Source organism: Lepisma saccharinum, chromosome 30, assembly GCF_977018435.1.
Source record: "Lepisma saccharinum chromosome 30, izLepSacc3.1, whole genome shotgun sequence".
NCBI classification, from domain to species: domain Eukaryota; kingdom Metazoa; phylum Arthropoda; class Insecta; order Zygentoma; family Lepismatidae; genus Lepisma; species Lepisma saccharinum.
The window spans coordinates 23494252-23516830 of record NC_139258.1 but is presented as its reverse complement, the minus strand read 5'-3'; the positions used below and the strand labels follow the sequence as shown (position 1 = coordinate 23516830).

Genomic DNA, 22579 nt, shown 5'->3' with positions numbered 1-22579 from the left:
CAATTTGCCTGCTATTATCTTTGAAACGTCTGTGCACCCCTCATAATGGAAACACGGTGGAATTCGCCAGCGGAAACAAGGGAGTTATGAAGAAGAAGAGTGTGAACTCTCCGCAGTTTCCAATCACGAGTCATGTTAAAAGGTTGTGGACCTCGATGGGGTTCCCGTCACGAAAGCGCAAGAGATTATAGCCAAGGCTAGCCCCGAGGGAAATAAAAGAGCGCTTGTCGAAGATGAGCACACAATGGGTTCCGCAATGCATGAGCAGACAGCGGGGCTCCATCCAGTCCGTCCATGTGAATCCCACGGTACTCGCGAGGCAACAAGCGAAAGCCTTTTTTTGTCGGGAAAGAAAGAATGAAATCCGCTGCCAGCAACACTTTTATCCTGAATGCCATATCCACATTTTTAAGAATAAAATCGTGCTGTTCCTTAATGAAAGTTAGTTTTCCCATCAAGTACTGCAAAAAATTGCACTCAATGTACTGATGTATGGGATACGTTTAGCCAAAGGACAACAGGAGATGTTCTCCGCATACCATAACATTTTTTTTTGTTCCAAGTTACGAATCGTTTGACTATCATCCGTAAATCAGAGGGTAGATTCATATGTGCTATTGCTATAGTATCCTAATATGCCTTAAAAATGTATACATACACACAGTAACAAAACCACAACAAATTAACAAGATATCGGCGAAATGACAAGTACTGCAAACAGAGGCGCAACCACGATTTTTTGTCTGGGGGTGGGGCAAGTACCAGGATAAACTTACCAATAATAATAATAACAATTTTAATAATAATAATGTTAATAATAATAATGTTACTAATAATGTTATTATAACATTATTATTATTATTATTATTATTGATTTGCTTTATTTTACTTCGCTTCTTGTGCCACTTTTGGCTAATTTGCGAAGATGGGGATGAGTGATGGCATGATGAAAATGATGAATGGACACTCACAAACATCCATGCCCAAGCCGGGATTCGAACCCAGGACCAACATTATTATTACTATTAGTAGTAGTAGTATCAAAGACGTTATTATCCTCGTAAATTACGCAAAAAGAGGGTAGAAGTTTGTGCTAAAGCATTTGTGTTCGAACGAACGATTTGAATTATTTTTTAACACGTTCAATTTAACAAAACAAGCACATAAACTATTTTCGAAAGACAGAAAATGCTTGATAAATGCATTCCAAGTATTCTTTTTTACATTAACATAACTTTCATGCACGATATATGTTTCAGATATATGCAGCGTGGAGTGACGTGGACACTAAATTGTGTACGTATTCGAAGTTTCTTTAATAAATATTATATACAGCATATATTATTTAAATACATTATACAACCAATTCATCCATCTCACAATAAACCAACAGCAAAAATGACATAAATTGTCTCTCAAATGTGCACACTCCCTTTCCTCAAAACAAAATCAATGAAGACAAGTCTTATTTCTCTGCCTGGTGATTTACAATGCATTACAGAGATCAAACATAAATTGCGAGCGAAGCGAGGAAGAAAATTTTTGGATTTAATTTTTTTGCAGACTGAAATCAATATTAATTGAATAGGGCGCAAAAAATTTCACGGAACGCCATGGCATTAGCCTATATCATTTACAACTTTTGTGCCTCCCCGATGGTGTAGTGGTAACATCGCCGCCTTGTGATCAAGGGGTCCCGGGTTCGATACCCGGTGGAGGCGCATAGTGGTTCGAATCCCACGCTAAACTGTAGGTCCATTCCCGATTTGCCTTACTGTGCATAAAGTTGACTTAAAAAAAAAACAAATCAATCAATCAATTTGACAACTTTTTTTTTTCGTTTAGATCATTCAGCACCTAGGGCTGTCTTCCGCCGTCCCCTAGCTGCGGCTATGAACTTGATAAGACAAAGGAAAACAGGGAATGCGAGCGAAGCGAGCAACAAATTTTTACGAAAAGTATTTTTATTTGCATAAAATTTGAAGTTCTGGGTGGTAATTGCCCCCTACAGGTACACTTGGCCATCAATGTTTGCTCCCTTGACCCCCTAGAACTCATCTCCGACCAAGGTGTGTGGGGGGGGGGGGGTAATGCCCCCCCTGTGGTTGCGCCGCTGACTGCAAATTAGCACGGGTAAGTCCATCATTTTATTAATCATCTAATGATCTCCATCGGAGCGAATAATTCACAGGAAATGGCGGTGATTGGGGTTCAAAACTGGGGGGGGGGGGTCAAGGATAGTTTACTCTACCGTGGTCGATAAGATTTATCATAATGCAGGGGCAAAAGTGGCAAAAAGTGAGGGGGGACACTGCCCCCACCTATTCGCCTCCACTGTTCACAGGTAGAGAAACGGCGCTAAATAATCAACAGTAAAAAATCATTCCCCGTCATTTTTCGCGATGATAAATAGAAATGATAGATAATTATAGAAGGTATATTTTAAAAGTGTTTACTATGTATTAATTATCAATTATTTTTGACTTCCCAACGCAGCGAGCACCCCTGGATGTTGCACTATGCGGATGTCAAAATCCCCGAAGTAAACACACCAAATCGCATACAGATATACTCATTTCCTTTGTCAAATAACAAGTAATGAACTCATTTACACTTTCTCACTAAAAAAAAATAACTTATGTTCTTGCATTGCGTAGCCTATGTGTTTCGATGTAACAACAGTATATCATGTATTCAGCGTTTAACCCCATCTTACAACATTGTCATTTTACTATTCGTTGATAAATTCACACACGCAATGTCGTTGCCAACTGCAACCCTCTCCTCCACCCTCCAATCATCTGCTTTTTGGCCTGTAAGTAGGCGCGAATCAAGCTAAAATATTGCCAATGGAATTGTCTTCCAACAGCCAGATGGAACTGTATGACAAAACAAGCATACATTGATTGACTTATTTGGTTTAATTTCATTCGTTTTTTTGCCACTTTTGGCTAATCGCAAAGACAAGCATTGAGTGGTAATATGATGAAATTGACGAAGGGCCACTCTGCACAAAGAACACCCATGCCCAGGCCGGGATTCGAAACCAGGACACCTGGCGTCGTAGCGCGATGTGCTAGCCACTCCGCCACGGGGACCGGCTATTATCACTAATGAATACGGCTCGGAAGTTGAGGAAATATCCTTTTTTTCCTAGTGTTCAAAGACGAGGCCCAACATAATATATGTTCATTTTGGGTCATTGTAGGCCAGAAAAAGGTGGGTTTTATTTGTCCTTTTTTGCCTTTTTCGGCGTTTTTTGGCTTATTGGTCCTTTTTAAACCTTTTTTAGGTCTTAACGGCTTTTTTTGCAACTTCACCTTCTTTCGACTACGTTTTTACTGCCCATTCTCAATTCGAATCATCATCAGTTCATCACCTCTTAAACATCCTATCCTTTCTGTAGTAAAGAAATACATGTAAATTATATATATATACCCAACTGAGGTAAGGTTTCCGAAGTCCCATTTCTGTAACCCATTTCTGTATTAGGCCAAATATGATTCTTCAAATATGATTTTTCAAATTATGATAATCTAAAAAATATATAATGTCTGAAAGAAGATTCATTTCATTCATATTGTTTTTTTCGCACTGTGTGTTCCATACCACCAGAATTTTGTATTTTTTATGCATTAAATATGTAATTAAAGCTGAAGTTATTAATTAAATTGGATCACATTTATACGTCCTTTTTTCCGTTTTTAGGTCCTCTTTTTAATATTTTTAGGTCTTTTCACAGGTCTTTTTTTGGCAATTTATAGGTCTTCACCTTCCGAGCCATACTAATGAATATCAGATTGGTATGTCTGAAAAAGTTGCATAGTTAAACAAACGTGGTTTAGGTAAATGTTTTAAATCTATGCTAAAGACACTAACAAAACCGAGCGTCTCGGACGAGTCTGTTTGCGGTATCACCCATATTCTTGTCCAATCTTTGGCAGATCTTTCGTTCCCCAAAAGGGATTGGGCATGATACCCAAGTAAGCCCCAAACATAACTACATGTTTCCCGTTCTCCTTGCAGCAAACCAGCGCACACGATCCCTAAGGGAGGAAAAACCTTCGTGCACAATGCAAGAACATATTTTTACGTGAAAGCATGAGCTTCAAAAGGATTTGTTGGCGGCGTCTTAGTGTTGGCAAGAAAAAAAAAGCGCGGGGCGGGAGTTCACAAGACTCGATTATCAACTCTTGATTCTTCGCAGCGAGGCAACGATTAATCACGATTCGCAGGTGGCTCCCTCTAAGCTGGGTCCCATTCTCCACTCTGTTCTTTGGGAATGATTGGGCTTACATGATAAATTGGGCCCGTGATCATGTTTAAGCTTCACGAGGTGGAGCTCTTTGGCTGCATTGGTGGACGAACGGTATGCTGAATTCGCATGTTCTTGCCGGACGATTTAAAAGAATTATGCTACCAAACCATTGTATTTCATTATTGCCTCAAAAAAAGCCCCGTCTAATTCGCTGCACTTTTTGACTCTCTCTGCACTCACGCGTCTAGTTGGTTACAATACAACTCGTCTACTGCGTTGGTTTGGTGTATGCACCGTTTGCACTACGTTCTGGAGCGGTGTAATGTGTGGTGTATGCTAACTAATCAAATAAACGTTTAAAGTAGCAGACAGGCATTTGTTGAATGTTCTGAACTTGAACGCCGCTATTTGTCTACTTGGTTGAACGTCATCAGTAAGTTGAAGACCTATAAAAAGGCCTAAAAATATTAAAAAAAGGAGCTAAAAACGGAAAAAAGAACGTATAAATGTGATCCAAATTAATTAATAACTTCAGTTTTAATTACATATTTAATGAATAAAGAAAATACAAAATTCTAGTGGTATGTAACAAACAGTGCGAAAAAACTAAATGAATGAAATGCATCTTCTTTCAGACATTATTTTAGATTAACATAATTTGAAAAATCATATTTGGCCTAACCACACTAGGGTTACAGAAATAGGGTTCCAGAAGAAGGTGAAGTTGCAAAAAAAAGCCGTTAAGACCTTAAAAAAGGCTAAAAAAGGACCAATAAGCCAAAAAACGCCGAAAAAGGCAAAAAAAAAAAAAAAAAAGGACAAATAAAACCCACCTTTTTCTGGCCTACAATGATCCAAAATGAACATATATTATGTTGGGCCTCGTCTTCCGAACCCTAGTCATCAGCTTTAGACAGCGAAAATGTTACTCCCTCTGTCCCATAATTATAGTCCGGTATGCCAAAATGGTAACTTTTTATTTATGTTCTTTTGGACACTCGATCGGCCAATTTGCACTGATCCTTGTTTCATTTTCTTCTTCTGTATACACAAGTATCACAGTTTGAATATCGGACAAGAATTTTGTGACCACAAACAAAAGTGTACCGGACAATAATTATGGGACAGAGGGAGTAATTTTTTTAAAAAAATTTCAATTGCAGCTTCTACGTAAATAGTAGCACCCGCAATATCAGCTCCTTGCTTTAGTTGCGTGATGTAGTTTACTGTCATTTCATGTATTTGACGTCATTTTTTATTACCCAAGGCTGGCCCTTTGGACACGTCGCTGCGTAGCATATCCAATCAAAGCGATTAGCCTTCAATGCGGAATTGTAATGGTGTCCATTTTCAAGGGTCAAGCATCGCCTCAATTTATGACGACAAATAATCACAAGAGAGTAGATTTAAATGTCAAGCTGTATGGTGAGTTATCTGCGGAACGCTCCCGAAGCAACAGATTCATGGTTCGAACTTTTGGCATGGACATATCATTGTGTTTGTTATTTTATCAGTTTAACCCAAGAGGCAGAAATGCGACGTAATAAACACCGAAATACGAAGAAACGCACATAAACATCTCTATTTTTACAATCAATGAATTGGCCGGCAAATAACAGCTTAGAATCATGAAACTTAAAAATCACAGTTTTTCGTAAAGAAGAAAAAGTATGAAATAATACCAGAACGTGGTGCTGTGAATAGTTTTTGCATCCGGTTCTCCTCATTAGAATTCCGTAGCTTGTTTCACTTGTAACCGACTCTACAGACCAGTTGTGTTCTACTGAAAGAAACAGCCTACATTCTTGCCACCTCTTCGAGCCTGTACGTTCCACTTTTAAATTATGGGGTAATTCTTGTTCTATTCAACGCTTATCGAACTCGTCATTTTCCACTTCTTTTGCAACTATGCGTTCGTTCGTCACCCCGAATAAGCAGAGAAAAGTGCAAAGGGCCATTTTGTTTCATGTTGCTTTTTTTATAATGTACATTACAAACCTGTGTGTTTAACACACGTACAGTGGGATCCATGAGTATTGCCTTGCAAATTGTCCACGACTATTTTCATTAATTTTTCTCTTACATCCTATGTGTTTTTAAGCGATGGATTTTTATGTATGCTGGTGCAGAAGTTGTCAACAGCTTGTTTTGAGTTTTCTTTTAAATCTTGAAGCTCTTATTGGGTCAAGTAAAGTGCACGAACATGGTGATGGACAATTTGCACGGTAATACTCATGGATCCCACTGTACGTATGAATTCTGATTACTGCAATCACTGTAGCGTTATGCAAACCGGTGAAGCATTCAGTCAGTGAACCAACTTTAACTTTCTTTGACATTTAGCCTCAGACTTTATTTCAAGTATGACTCTGACTGATAGAACAATATGGAATGGAAATTTACCGTATGAGGAATAACATAATTTTCTCGGGAAAGATGCACGTTTGTGGCACTGAAACGTCGATAATATAGAAAAGATATATCACCGATGAAAAATTGTTTTTACGTATGTACATATGTACATACAAATCAAATTTACACTATGCGTGATACCCCATATTTTTTTTTAGATTGCTCTATATTTTTATTCATAACTAAAATAACGCAGGGGAAACTAGCGGTTGTTCGAAGTGCATAAAAAATATTTGGGATTACCGCCTTTTGCTGTTTTTTCCATAGCAAAGCTGAGGTCTTGATTTCGACTTGTAAAAATGTGATTTACATGATAAGTATACAGCAAGATACGTAGATTTTACCAGGCAAATTGACCATGTCATTTTCTTACATTCTACGTTTTTAAGAAATGGAATAGTACTGATACTAGTACAGAGGTTGGTAACACCTTCGTGGACGTTTTGCTTAAATTCTTGAACCTGAAGTCCCGTTAAACAAAATGAACGAACGTGACAGTGGACAATTTGCATGGTAGTATCTATGCTCTCCATTCTACACTATGAAAAAATATTTGACAACACAATTTTATTTATAATATAAACAAGGAATATAATGAACGATTTTGCTACCTCAATGGGACATGTAGAGATCTTTGTTATTGTCCCATTCTCAGAGCTTTTCCTGTTGTGCAGAAAACTGTCCCGAAAAACAAGATAAAATCATTTACCGTGTTTTGTTTTTGTGTACATTGTCAAAAAGAAGATGTGTTCCTATCACACATGTTATCACTAGTTCAATAGCCATAATTTTCTTGACTAAATAATTTAACTGGAAAAGAATTGAGATAAATTTACATACTGTGAAAAAAACGGTTTGTGTATAAGTCCGATGAAATCATCATTACCATATAGACTGCAGCTATGGTGCAACAAAATCTACTGTAACTTTTTTATGCTTGGGTTTACTATTGTCTCAACCGGAAATAGCCAGAAATATATTTTTGGGTGTGGGGGAAGGGGTTAGGTTGTGTTTGTAAATAACTGTTTTAGTTCATCCTGTTGCTTTTCTCTTTCTTTTTTGTAGTGCACGATTTACTGAATCTGAATGGTACGTCCAAGTAGTTTGACAAGAGCAGAAAGTTTAGAAAAGGTCTATCAACCACAAGCAAACAAACCTGCGTAGACCCCCGACTCCTGTGCACCAAACTCTCGCGAGGAGGGGAGGGGGAGAGTGGGCCATGCTTCCTTATGTTCCGAGCGGAACGGAAGAAGAGAAAGCTGCGCTGGGACTTTTCGTCCAAGGATTTATCCTTCTGGTCGCTCTATACTAACAAAACTCCCGTCAGCTAAAATATAGTACTTTCATGACATTATGCAGACACCTGTACTAGGATGTATACACGCGGAAGTTGATGTGGTTTATTTTACTTTTTCTGCCACTTTTGGCTAATCGCGAAGATGAGGATGAATTGTGATGACTGATGAAGCAGCATTCACAAGGAACACCCATGCTGGGATTCGAATCCGGGACCCCTTGTGTACGCACGCGGAAGTTGAGAATCAGCATCATCATTTTAAAAACGGTAGACTCTTCAATAATTATATTTTTGTTTTGTATTTTTTCCTGCACTAAATGCCTAGTAATTATATTTTGAATCATATAGCCTAAATTTAGTAAACACAAGGTGTTATCATTTGCACTGTACATCTTGCTAAACTGCTCTTGCATGAATAAACTCGTAGCATGACTTTATCAAAAATAGGTGTACATTCCAACGGTAAAAGGTAAAAGTTGCATAAGTTAGGATCAGCTATTTCAGGGATATGGCGGCACCGAAGTCTGTTACAATATCCTCAACCTCTCGAAAGGTAGGTTATTTAGAGGAAAATCATATTACCAACTTCAACGAGGATAGAGTACTTCCTACCCATTTCAATTTATATCAGCTGAGTGGATATTGGAGACTTTGTCCTTCCTTGATACGTTTTGGGGGACGGAAAGTGCTTTCTCCCTCAGCGCCTGTGGCTGAAAAACATATTCAAGTTTCCATAATGCTTCCGCCTACAAATGGTAAAATCTCTCAGAAATCTTTGGACAAGTTGAAGCATCCTTTTTCTTTGGGTCAGCTAGTTCTCTCTCCTAATAGGACCATAGTGATTTTACCGAGGAGTGCGAGAAAGCTGGAAACATGTTTAGATAAACCGGTATCGCCAAGCGGCTTTTTTTAAAAACAACGACGTAGCCTTGTTATATTGTTGTCCTTGACCTCATTACAATCTTCTTCCTTTCCAGGTGACCTGGTGCGATACGACAGACATATGGCCGTTGGAGAGGCCGGACGGTATGACGTCAATCCAGTCGCTCGAGGTGATGTGCGGGAAGGACCACATGGACGTCCACTTAGCCTTCACGAAGCCCTTCGAAGGGCTCGTGTTTTCCAAAGGGCAGTACGGCCACCCGCACTGCGTCTACGTTCATCCAAGCTCGGGACTGGCTTTCTTCACGTTCAGGATCTCGTACACAAAGTGCGGCACGAAACCGGATCTGCACGGCCAGTTCTACGAGAATACGATTGTTATTCAATACGACAAAGATCTTCTGGAGGTATGGGACGAGGCGAAGAGGCTACGGTGCGAGTGGTTCAACGATTACGAGAAAACAGCCACGAAACCACCCATGGTCATTGCAGACTTGGATGTCATCCAGCTCGACTTTCGAGGTGCGTTTTCAGTACTTTTTCCTCCTTGTGTACTGGCAACACTTGAACCGATGTCCCACACCAAGTTCAATTCTGTTTCGAAATTAACTAAAATAGCAGTATTTGGAAGTAACGAGTTACTTGTAACACAGTAGTAACTCAGTTACTTCTTTCAGGTAACTATTAACAAAATTAATAGTTACTTTTGTGTACGTTTCAACAGAAATGAACAACATTATGATTTACAAAATAAATAAGTTTAAGGCCGTGTCTGCTGCCACGTTCTTTTTCTGCTGGAACCTCAAAAAAGATGCGCGTGGCAGTAGACTCGGTCTTTGTTTTATCGTGATTTTATCATGCTATGTATGCAATTACGTCTGTAACACATACTGTAAAGTTGTAGCGATTACTTTCACAAAAATGTTTTAAGATTAGGTCCCTCAGCATTCTTCTAATAATAAACCTAAATGCTCTCTTAGTTAGGTTAAGTTCTATTAGCATTAAAATAATATCGCTAAATGCTTTCTAAAGAAAAAGGTTCTAAATTACCTGTACATTCATTCCCATAAATCATAAACTTGCATTTCTCTCGTCTTAATATGTTCTTAAGATTTGTAACATCCTCTTAGCAGACGAATTACGTGGCAGCAGCAAATTTGATGCTTATTCTTACTGCTGACACGTGCGTGGCAGCAGACTCGGCCTAAGTTTAATCTTCATGTAAGTGAACACTTGTCAGGGACAATTTTTTTAACGTCACGTATTTTTTCCCAAAGTATTCTTGTATTTTCACATCTAAACATATGAGACTCATTATAATTTAATTAAAATTAGTGTTCATTTTAGACTGTATTCAGTAAAGTAAAAAGCAGTTCATAATGATAAACGTTATAGAATAGGGTTACACATTAAAAAGTTAAACTCCATATTTATTGGAGTTAATATAATATTCTTCTAATAACACTTATCCTCATCTACTGGAGACACGTCTAAAAGCAGCTATGGTTTATTAATTATTAAAAATTATACAGGGCGCACCTACCCTGACTTGACTAGAGCTAACAAATAATATGGACACGAACAAATTTAAACAAACAGAAAAACTTAAATCACTACAAAAGCTGAGGCTGTAAAGGGTCACTCTACAAAGATGAACAAGCAGGCACGGTGAGGGGGGCTGAAGCCCCAGAAATCCTTCTAATATCTAATTTAAATAGTATACAGTGGTAATTAATTAAATTTACTTCCTTAGCAGGAATAAACATCTTGTACAATAAGTTGCAACAATCTGAGAAATTCATCTTCAGGGATTCTACCCCACCCCCTTTTACGAGCCTGTGGTCAAGACAATTCAACCCAACAGAGAATAATATTGACCTGAATCCAGGCGCCACATCCTTTTTTTTTACCTCCAAGACAAAACTAACAATAAACACACACTAAAACCGCGTAACCTTCGTACAGAAACCGAGAAGATGGTAGTAAAGTGCCTGCAACTCATTGAAATGAGGTGCTGCGAGGCATTGACAGATCACGGAGGATCAAAATTGCTACCGTCAGGTAAAGAAAATCTCAACCATGTCATTTTACCTTTATATTGAAAGTGCTGCCATCTAGTGGTGGGAGCTTAAACTATATGAATTCCTTATCGGTCACAAGTGCTCCCATCTAGTGACAAGAGGATGAAGTCATTTTTTTACGGTGTAAGATGCGATTATGCACTGAACTCGCCGCTGGCACCAAAAAAGCACAGTTCCACAATGTTCTTACCTGTCACTCATCGATGAACTGAAAACAATAATTGACAGGCAACTGCTCTTTCTTCACAAATACTTTTCATGAACTATTATGCATCTCAATATGAAAATATAGAGGAAAACAATTCTAAATAAGACTGCTGCACTGGGAAAAATCATGTCCCAACGAACATTTGTTCCCTATAAGTGCATACACTTACATTACTATTAACATCATACTATTTTTATTTTTATATTTTTCTCACAATGTTCATAAATATTTAAGATGGTTATTTTTATTTTTACTTGTGTGTGTAAAAACGCAAATAAAAGTGCGCCACTTAATTAAAAAAGTAAAGGATTTAGAGTTACTTTAAAAAGCAACTTGTTACAGTTTTGTTACTAAAAAAGGACTTACTTCCAAAGAATGCTCATTTGGGGGCACTAAGGCATATAAGAATCTCCAAGTTGCAAGTGTTTGTCCAAAGTTTTCATCTATGGATTTAAGGGCACTAAGGGTGGTGTACAAGTAACTTTAGCAAACATGAACAAACTGACCTTATTAACAATTTGAATATTATATATTTGAATGTTTACTCATCATCTATATCAGGACTATTTTATTGCGGTGTATGAATTTCAGTCCCTAAATTTCCACTGTATTTGTCAACTAAGTTAATACTACTGCCAGTGGCGGCGATTAGGGGGGGGGCAGATGCCCCACTTTTTACAACTTTTGCTCCCGCACTACAGTAAACCTTGTCTGCTAAGAGAAAGTTTCCTAGTTTGCTCCTCCCCCCCCCCCCAGTTTTGGAACCCAATCGCCGCCATTGACTACCGCCATTAAACCTATAAAATTAAGACATGTTCTCTTATGAATATATCATTTTCAGGAGACAATGTGGATTGCTGGATGGAAATTCAACACGGCAAGGGGCCCTGGGCCCCTCCAGTCAGCGGGATTGTTCCTTTGGGATCAACACTCACACTTGTGATTGCCATCAATGATCACAGAGGTATGTTCATATTTATATTCTCTTACGTCATGTGCTGAATCTTACCAATTCTTGTCCAGCAAATTAGGAAGCACAAAACACACTAGAACTCTAATATTCCATGGTTTTCCCACCTATATTGTCAAAGAAGAAGAAATAAATTAAGAGAAAACAAGGCAAAAATGGCATTTTTCTTTACGTTAGTTACCTTCAGTGCTAGCCCGATCTTTTTCTTTTCACCACTTAAAGTTTGGAAGTGGTGTAAGCAAACACGCAGGACCAATACATCTAGAATGACAGTCTTTTTTAGAAAACCAAATTACAATTTCCATACTTGATCCAGAAACTTCATAAACACAAATTTTATTGAAGATTTGGCTACACTGATGTACTACATAGAAATTTTCAGCGAAAAATGCAGGCTCGATCAGGACTCAAACCCAGGTCTCTGGCATCAGCAAAAAAATCAGGCGAGGCCAGGCTGGCTCGGTAGCTCAGTGGTTAGAGCAATGGTACGGTATGCCACGGATACGGGTTCGAGTCCTGGTCAAGCCTGCATTCGTTGAAAATTTCTACAAATTTTGTTTGGTAAGAAAATTTCAAAATTACAACACAGACGTTATCCACAACCTAAATAAGGGAAGATAATAAAATTGGGGAAAAACATGAAAAAGAATTCACACCATCCCATCATGAGACTCCTCATTCTTGTTACCTTGCCTTAGAAAGACTTTGAAACAATCGAAATATTGTATTTTTTAAAAATATATGTGCCAAAGATAATAATCAAAGTGAGTGCAAACTAACTGTAAATATTCTTTCCTAGAAAGTAACGTCTTATTTTCGTTATGTTGATTGCCATTTTTTAAATCCCTGTTACCTAGTTTTTACTCCACCTCCATTTCTTCCTTGCCAATGTTGGTGAGAAACCAATGAAATATCAGAATTTCTTTACGTTATTTTGTGCTGCACTTTCTATTTTAATCCTGTACATCAACAGGTACAGCAGTAGAGAAATAAATCAGGTAATATTTACAACGGTCATAAGATATGGAAGGTATAGTGGAACCACAAGCAAAACAACCTGTGCAGACCCGCGACTCCAGCGAGGAGGGGAGGGGAGAGTTGACCATGCTTCCTTATGGCCCGAGCTGAAGGGAAGAAGGGAAAGTTGCGCAGGGACTTTTCGTCCCAGGTTTTTTCCTTGTGGTCAATCTATAGGATACGTACATTTGCAATGCACATATTGCATCGTTCTGCATAAACGTCCAATGCTTGGTAATGTTGTGTCAAGGAAGCTGATGCAAGATAGAAGATCTGGCTTTTAGTATAGGTGACAGTGAAAGCAAACAAGGAGGAATTGCAGTCAGATGTAAATTTTCAGAACTAGGAATATCATAGGGTCTGATGACTCATTAAGTAATGAGGTTACTTGCATATATTTGTGTACTAATGCACAAGACAAAGATCAGCAAGTAAGAAAAACACATACACGGTGTTGAATTATATTAATTCCCATACACACACACTTATTCTCATTCAAGTTTTTGAAAGTACTATTGTTCTGTTATGGGTTCTTAAGGCTCCATCAGTATTCTTAAAAAAGTCAAACAATTGTGGCCGAGTGCATATTTAATAAATTGTTCTAGCATTTTCCAGAAAGTAAATGAAGAATTACACATGTAACTACAATGTCCCTTCTACTTTGACGAAGCAGGAAAGTTTACTGTTAAAGTATTCCCCAAACATTTTCTGAACTGATTAAGAACATGAGGTATAGTTTCGCTTGATGCGCACAGATATTTCAGTTGTGTCCAATGCACTTGGATATGGAACATAAAAGCCTCTGATGTATTCCTCTTCACTGCCAAAATCTGCATAATCCTCCCCGAAATAATAATAGATAAAAAACATGTGATGTGACCATGAAAGATTAACACAAAATCTCTTCATGTGCCTAATTATTGCTGGTACACATGATAATATAATGTGTTTCATTAATACAGATAATGTACAACTTTTTAATGTTTGCAAGCTGATGTCAATGAATTCAGCAATATGATATTCATGAGATAAAAAGGATAAATACAGACAGAAAGTAAGCTAGATAATAGATGTTAAAAACAGGCATACACTTTTTGGATTTCTTCTTTTGACTTGTTTCTTATACCAACATGCTCAATATACAAAAGCAATCACCAATGGTTTCATCTTTAATCTCTAACAAAGCAGCAACTTCTTTTTGAAGGATGACACCTTGTCTGATAAGTGCAAGATTCCCTTGTACCCTGTAGAGATGCATTCAGAAATTCAGTTTGTGGAAAATATCAGAAAGGTATAACAATTTCTATAAGGTAAACATCCCTAAGTTCGACAGGTTAAGGAAAATTTTTGCAGTTAATTGCTTGTAGTGGCTTTCATATTTCATAAATGCGAGTATTTTTTTTTTGCCTGAAAGTTTAAAGATTCTACTTTCACCCAAAAAGTATTTTGCATTCCAACAGTTATGTTACATAATTATTAAAAAAATCAAAAAGTGAATCCTACAATCCCTAAGTTCGACATCCTGTCCTTAATTTCGACAGTTTGTGTACCAAAAATCGACACCCCCTTATATCTCAACATCAGACACTAAATATGCAGATGTTAATAATACCAATAACTGCACATGTCCTTCTATTGGCATTTCATTATATTCAACTAAATTTACAGATTTATCAGGGCATGAACTGCAACAAAAGAAAAAAATTATTGTTAACCCCCCTTTTTTGATGCTCAACAAAATTTAAAATATTAACATGAATTACTTACCATGCCAAAGGCTAGGTACATTTAAGCAAATAAAACACTGAAAATGTTGATTGCGTTTATATATGAAAACTTTGAAACATAGTTTTACAGGGTGATTCCCAATGGTGTATATGATATAATGTAAACAAAACATCTAACTAACTAACTCTCTAGCCTTCTTAAACCCGAAGGTTCATGGCTGCAGCAACACAGGTCTTCCATCTTTCCCTATCTTGAGCAAGATCTATTAAAAACAAAATTGTTGATGCGCAACAAAGGAAAAATTAATAAAAGCAATTTATGATTGATAAGAAAAAAAAATGTTTTGTCGAAACCGGTTTCATCTCTCCATTTGTAGATTAAGTTGACATCTTTTTTTCTATTTTTTCTAGAGTTGAGCATTATATTTCAAACGTCCTTAATGAAATAATGGCAATCAGATGGCAGAGTTTTTTCATGACGTCCGCTAGATTTGTATAAATTATGACAAAATCCGAACTGTCCCAAACTCCCTCTCGGGAACAAACAAGGACAACAAAAATTTGCCACTGGAAGAGTATCCAGTTAATCATTTTACAGAGTTGTAGTAACTTGTTTGAAAATGCCTTGTGTACGATTTGGTTTTAGTTTCTAATTAGGTTAGGATAGGTGTATGTCTGCTGTCTTTTCTGTAAAGTTCAATGTACTAAAAGCTTTCGTCTTCAGCCGGTCGATCATACAACATTTGCAACATTCGCTTTCTTGCGCTGCGGTTGTCTTGCTGGTGGAACAGGTGGATGCGAGCTGTTCCCTCGGAAGCTATTTCGCAGCGTTTAGCCAAGGCATTTAGCAGACGCTTAGACTCTAGAAGATTTTTCCAGTTCGTTATGACTGGCAGACGCAATTTTGCAATGAGATTAGGAAACTATAGACTTCCTACACTCCGAACTATCACTACGACGCAATTAAGCTTTAGCACATAGCAAAAACTCGAAGGAAATCGAATTCGCTGTATCTCGTAGGGAACAGCTTGAGAGTTCAGCTTCCGCGGTGGGAAGTGGCTCCATGAGGATCGTTTACCTTCGCACGTGGTCGGAAATACTCGGCGTCAGAGCAGAGGGTGGGACGACGAGGGTAGGTGAAGTAAACAAACTTCCAGTCAGGGTGAAAGTTTTTCTTCGGCGTGTTGATTTCGGAAGAAAGAAGTGTTCTTATTATGTTATTATAGATAATTTAAATAGCTGAAAAGGGCGATAAGTAGAAGGGAACAGCCTGTTCCCTCTGTTCCATGGAGGGACCGCCACTGATCTAGACTCCTGTGTTTTTCTTGTGGAGAATTAAAACACTCCCTCCTTAAGTAAACAAAAAAAGTACTCTTTCCATAAGCATTGTTATAAAAAGTAAAAGTGGCAAAGAAAATAGTTGGGTATTATAAACATCCTTAGATACATTACACCAATACAGATACAGTTTTCACATATTTAAGAAACGGAATAAAGCTGTGAGATTTGAAATCGTTACAAGACAGCAGAGCTTCAAAAACATGTCTGCCATGTTTTTCCTTTCAATACAACACTATACTGCCCTAAACTTGCAATAAAAAATCACTATGTCCTTCATGATCAAGATTTTAAAAGTAAGAAATTAAATATCTGTTTAACTTTTGGAATTTTGCTGACTCTGTTAGTCACTTTTGTCTGATAAGCTTACATTTGGAAAATGCATTGTTATATCTGTAATATCAATTTATGATAACTGTGATTCTCTCAGGCTATTGACCTGGTGAGTTCTGGAAAAGTTTCCAAGCTATCATGAGTTCTGGAAAAATTTCCAAGATACCACTCAAATGCTAGGAAACCTTTCCAGAACTCCTAACCCAAGAGAAACAATTCACTGCCAGGAAAGTGTTAATTTTCTTCTCGTCTGAAGGCGAATTTAGCAGAAAAGTATGTTATTTGCATGTTTAAAATGCTGAAAGCTCTTTCTCTACAGAAGCATGCAACCAAACACATTAGACTTATGTTGTTGGTTTTTTCTGTTAGTATAATGGGGAAACAGAACCACAATTGTAATCAACCATTTGAAAGATGAAACAGCAATTCTAGCAAATTTTGATTGCTTTTATTTTATTCTTTCAGGAGAATTTGACATGAGAGTGAAATCCTGTGCAGCGACTGATGGTGGAGGGCATATTATCCAACTATCTGACGAGCATGGCTGTGTGCTACGCCCTAAGATGATCAGCAAGTTCCTGAAGGCTCGGTCTAGTGATGAGCGAGCATCGGTCATCACATATGCTTTCTTCCATGCATTCAAATTCCCAGATGCCCTTAGCGTTCACATCAACTGTAAGGTTGAGATTTGCCGAAGAGGTTGCTTGGAGCATTGCCAACTTCCAGGGCATGGTGGCGGCGGTGGTGGTGGTGGTGCTGGCCACTTCCTGCTTGACAACTACAATCCGTTCCCGCAACATGACTATGGCCCTCTGGAGAGACAAGACAATGGGCCTCTATCGTCTGAGGAACATTTAGAAGACAGGAGCCCTGCTAATAATAACAATGAAGAAGAGTACGATGACGACGAATATCAAAATGATGAATCATCATCAGCCGTACACTTCAAGGAACCAACGGAAGTTCATTACAAGGAACCGGTATCGGTGCATTACAAGGAGCCGCCAACAGTGAATTTCGAAGATCCAACAGGCTATTCTAAAGAAACAAACAACTCTCCACCTGGCCTAACTACACCAGCACCAACAACAAATTTCCACCAGAACCAACCTCCTATCAGCTACTACGAGGATGACAGCAACGAGGATATCGATAAGGCTGCCACTGTGGAGCTACCACGACCTTTCGAGGAGCCGACACAATATGCTGCTCTTCACCAGCAACGTCCTGGCCATCGTGACGGACAGCTCCCGCTTAAAAGCAACAAACCGCGTTTCCCTCAGGGTCCAAGGAATCTTGACCTGCCACTGACGTTCCACGGAAGGAAGAAGAGATTCGTAGTATCGGATAACAAAGCACGAAATGCAGACGTGGGAGTGAGCAGTTTGTACGAAGTAATCTCGGAAGCCGATCTTGCTTTCACACCCGATGCGAAAGCAGAGTCTGTTACAATTTTCCAAGGGAGAATTCGCGAGGATATCGTGTACGGAATTTGTTTGCCCGCACCAGGATTTAGCTTGATTTTTGTGCTGGTCTCCATGGCTACAGTTATCTCGGCACTAGTTGCTGGGTTCCTCTTTTATCATTATCAAATCCAGAAAGAAGTTCAGCAAGGGGCTCTTCTGGCGTCAGTTCGCAACTGGATGGTCCTCCATGTGCTACGCAACCACTCGGAGGAGCAAGATTCCCCCGAGCAGCAGCAGCAAGGATAACAATGGTTTCTAAGGAACGAACAGCACCTTCATATCATTCTTACTTGCGTCATGCAATATTATGAGAATGTTACATTAAGAATTCTCAGTTATTAAAGTTTCAGGATCAACATGTTTTGTTGAAGTGTTATCAGTTGAGAAAGATGTCAAGAGCTACTTAAGACTTGCGATGCAGAACATAAAGACAATAGTTCTGTGTTAATTTGTGAAGGGACTTGTATTAAAATGTACAAGCTGAGGGTTTTATCTTCTACCAGAGTATTGCGTTCATAAAAGACAAAAACATTCGAGTGTAGTGTAAGCTACTAACCAACACTCGCCACTTAAGTTAACCAGCACACACATTCTGTTCAATGTATTCTCAGCATACTGATGCAAAAAAGCAAGTGATGTTCTCAAAATAAGAGGATTTCAGCTCTACTGTTTCAGTATGAATCTTTACCTAAATTGAAAGGTATAAATGCATTTGAAGCAAAACTGTTAATTCCGATGCCGAAGATATTCCTGAAGGAACGCGATACTTGCCTGCATACTAGAAGGGTATGTACAATAATAATTTTATTTGAACAGATTCTAATCAGAAATTATAAATACGATCTGCATGTAGGTATTACCATTCAGTTAAGAAACATCTACCTTACTATAATCGAAGACTTGTAATTGCAGATGTAGATAAGAGCTTGGAATACAATGAACAGATTGATGTTTTCCTACGAAAGGGATCTTTCCTATTTTTTCGGCTAAAATATTGTCATGTACATATCTACGGTGTGACACTAATAATGTTAAGCACGCAATTGTGTATGGAGGACAATTACATGACAGTGCTCGTACATAATGCACAATACTAATTTCGCAATTCTCAGGCATTACTCTGAATAAGACTTTTGGAGTAACACAGTGACAATAAGTGAAATACAATCATATGTGCAATGTGAACTTGAGTAGAACGTCTTCTTATAGAAAGACAAAAAAAAACAGGTTATGTCTGTGAGTAAATGTACATGTATGTGTGTGTGTATGTATGAGTATGTGTGATGCGAGTGACGTGGTAGGTGGCCACTCCTATCAGACAAAATGGACGGGAATTTGCAATGGGATGATGTTATCTGCATGCCAGTAAAGTGATTGCAGTTATTTATAGCAAATATTTATTTTTTATCAACAAGCACCGAATAAGAGTTTCTGTGTGTGTTCATCAAATCAATTTTAAGGATTGTGCACTGTACATTTTAGAAAACATCTAGCAGGCAGTATCATTGTTAATTTTTGTACTTTGTAAAAGATATTACTGTAAAAACTAACTCAAGCTTAACATTAAATTTTTCAGCTGTTATATTCACTTGCAAGATACCAATGAACTACTGCACTTTATTTTCAAGATTAGAAATAAATATTTTAATATAACAAATCTTAACAAAAAATATGAAATTGAAGTGAACTTGCTGTACATAAATTTACCAGCAATAACCACAATGGCCTGACCACATTTTTTACAAAAGATACTTTTACAAACATAATTATTTTTATAAAAGAATTGTTTCAATTGATGAATTAAATAGACATTTATACTTTACTATATATGACATCCACTGAGACTTGAAAAATGAAAACCAGTAATACTTTAAAGCACTAAATTTTTAAAAAATCTTTTTAGTACATTACACATCCTAGTGTACTATGGAGAGCATGAAAAGGAACAGTTTGTATTAATTTCAACATTTTTAATTACGAAAGGCATTTTACTTCAATCATTTGTGCAAAAAAACAAGAGAGAATGAATTACCAGAAATTCTCAACATTAACAAAAATTGTTTACAGCAAACTTCTTAAAAAAATCTCCCAAGTACAAATTTAATGTATGCAAATTGTTACTAATTGCTTTCACTAATACCAAGTCAATCATCAATTAAAATGGACTCTCTTGCAAATTTACAAAAACTGCACATGAAAAAAGTATGGTGCACACCTTAAATAGAACTTGGAATGTTTTTCATAATAGGTTAAGAATTTTATTAATACTATTAATAAAAACTAATTTAAAATGTAGAAATTTCTCAACACATAAACAATAGCAACATTAAAAAATGATCATGATATAAGCATGCACTGGACAAAATATTCCTACTTTAATAACAAGTTCTTGTCCACTGCGTTCATTACATATTGTTACTTTTCAACCAAATACAATTTTAACTGTGCAATTGACACAAACAATTCTGATGAACTCTTGTGAATATAGATTGTAAGCTATATTCAGCTGATATCGTTGCTCAAATATTAACTTTAAAAAAAAATATATTATGTATAATCTATTGCTCACTTCCTATTACTTCATGAATATAAAATATGAAACATAGTCAGATTTGAAGGTATATGTATAAGTTTGTAAATACAAAATGTTATATTTATATGTGTATGTGTGTATTCAGAGAGGAATCATTCTCTTGGACATTATGTACATATTGCAAAATTTTGTCTTTTATAGTTCATATCTGTTCCTGTGGAAATTAATATCATTGGTAGTTAATAGAACCTTTTTTTATTGTATTTATATGGGTTAAAAAGTCTAAATTGATAATGATACTTGAAATCCAATAATTCACAAAGGGGTTGGTACTTACTGCAACTTGGAGGTGCAATAATTAACAACAAATACTTAATTGATTTTTCAGATGTGTTGATTGTTGTAAAGGCCTGTGTTGTATGTTAATGTACTTGTGCACAGATTAGTTATGGACATTGTTGTTGGAAGATGAAGTATAAAAAACACCCAGCATGAGTTGTGGCCTATATGTTCAAGTAATTATAATAAACAGCACATTAAATTATTTGTATAAATATGTTTCTGTACAATTCTTTTTCCTGTGTATCAAATATGAAGCATTTATTTCTTTAAAAATTACTGAGCACAACCTTTGACACTAAAGGTTTTGAGACCATGATGTTTTCCAAAGTTTTATTTTCAAGCATACAGATATGTATAAAAAATTGTAGCAGAAAACTATTTATTGCAGAGGGTTGAAGGTGGTTTAGTTATGGAGGAAAGAATTGAATTGTTGTTTTGTCCACTTTATGCACAGAAAGGATAATTGGGATTGGACCTACGGTCTAAAGTGGAATCTGAACCACTGGGCCATGTTCCTCCAATGGGTACCGAACCTGGGATGCCTTGATTACAAGCTGCCAATCTTAACAATATAAATCGGAAAGGACCTTTGAAGGGAAGGAGATTGCGTCTCCTTTCGAAAATTAAAATTTGACATCTCCCCTTCAAAATGGTTAGTTATTAACCCATCCGCTTACCTAGTCTGACTGGACGTTCGCTTCCCGTACCTAGTCGTCGAATTGACGGGTTCCCGATTTTCATCACGTAGTTCCTTTTTCATTCAATAGATGGCAGAGGTTGTATGATCTTTCAAATCTATGACGTGTATGTTTGAGCTGCTAAGTTTTTCATACCATTTCAAGCATGTTTTGTTCAGTAATTTCTCATGTAAACAAACCTTCATTTGTTACGTTTTGCAAACATGTTGCATAAGAATGTTGTAGATGATTCTGCGATTGAAAATATGCTTTTCGATAGCGATGAAGAGGAAAATGTGGATTTTGGAAGTGGAGATGAACACGGGGGTTCATTTTGTGTTAGTGAAATTGAAGAATGTAGTGAAAGTGAGGAAGTGGCGGCTGTGGCAGGAAAAATATAAAATGTTGAGGAATGGAAATGGAATGCAAATATGTGTGTGATCAAATTTATTAGGTGAGTTTCTAATTATCTTTCAAGTAAACTGCATATGTGCATACTTATTACTACACTTCCACTTCAATATATAAAATTTTCACGTAAATTGCTTGGATAGTTTAAACAATATTTGACATCTTGTCTTGCTGTGCAACCTTCACGGGAGATAGCCAAATTTAATTGGTATTTCATGGCAAAAAAAATTGGCATTTAAATGGTAAGCAGATGGGTTAAAAGAGGAAGGCTGACTGACTGTCTTTTACATTGTAAACAAGGGGTCCTAGGTTTTATTTCCGGTGAAACCACATTACACAGTGGTTCAAATATCACTTTCAACCAGTCCTTATTACAGTATCTGAACATATAGTGAATAAAACATTTTTTAAAAAAAGAACTTTATGCCCTATTTATTCACAGATAGGCTAATCGGGACTGGATCTACAGTTTACAGTAGGACCTGACCCACCCCTCCACCAGGTATTGAACATGCGACCCCTTAATTACAAAGTGATGCCATTGCGACTATACTATCGGGAGGCCCCAATTTTTTAAAAAATAATATTTTGCACAAACACTATTCCGTTGGTGAGTCACTAGAGTCT

At 37.3% G+C, this 22579-nt stretch overlaps 1 protein-coding gene across 1 annotated transcript in view; it reads left to right on the top strand.

The window, feature by feature from the left end:
* The window catches only part of m (zona pellucida domain-containing protein miniature), a 168705-nt gene extending 147639 nt beyond the window's left edge, over positions 1–21066 (top strand). Inside the window, exons 3-5 of the mRNA XM_083115389.1 lie at positions 8945–9371; positions 11980–12102; positions 16989–21066. Of these exons, the coding sequence (XP_082971515.1) occupies positions 8945–9371; positions 11980–12102; positions 16989–18235 (1797 nt within the window). The 3' untranslated portion in view covers positions 18236–21066. The remainder of the gene's footprint in view (positions 1–8944; positions 9372–11979; positions 12103–16988) is intronic.
* Positions 21067–22579: the final 1513 nt, after the last annotated feature.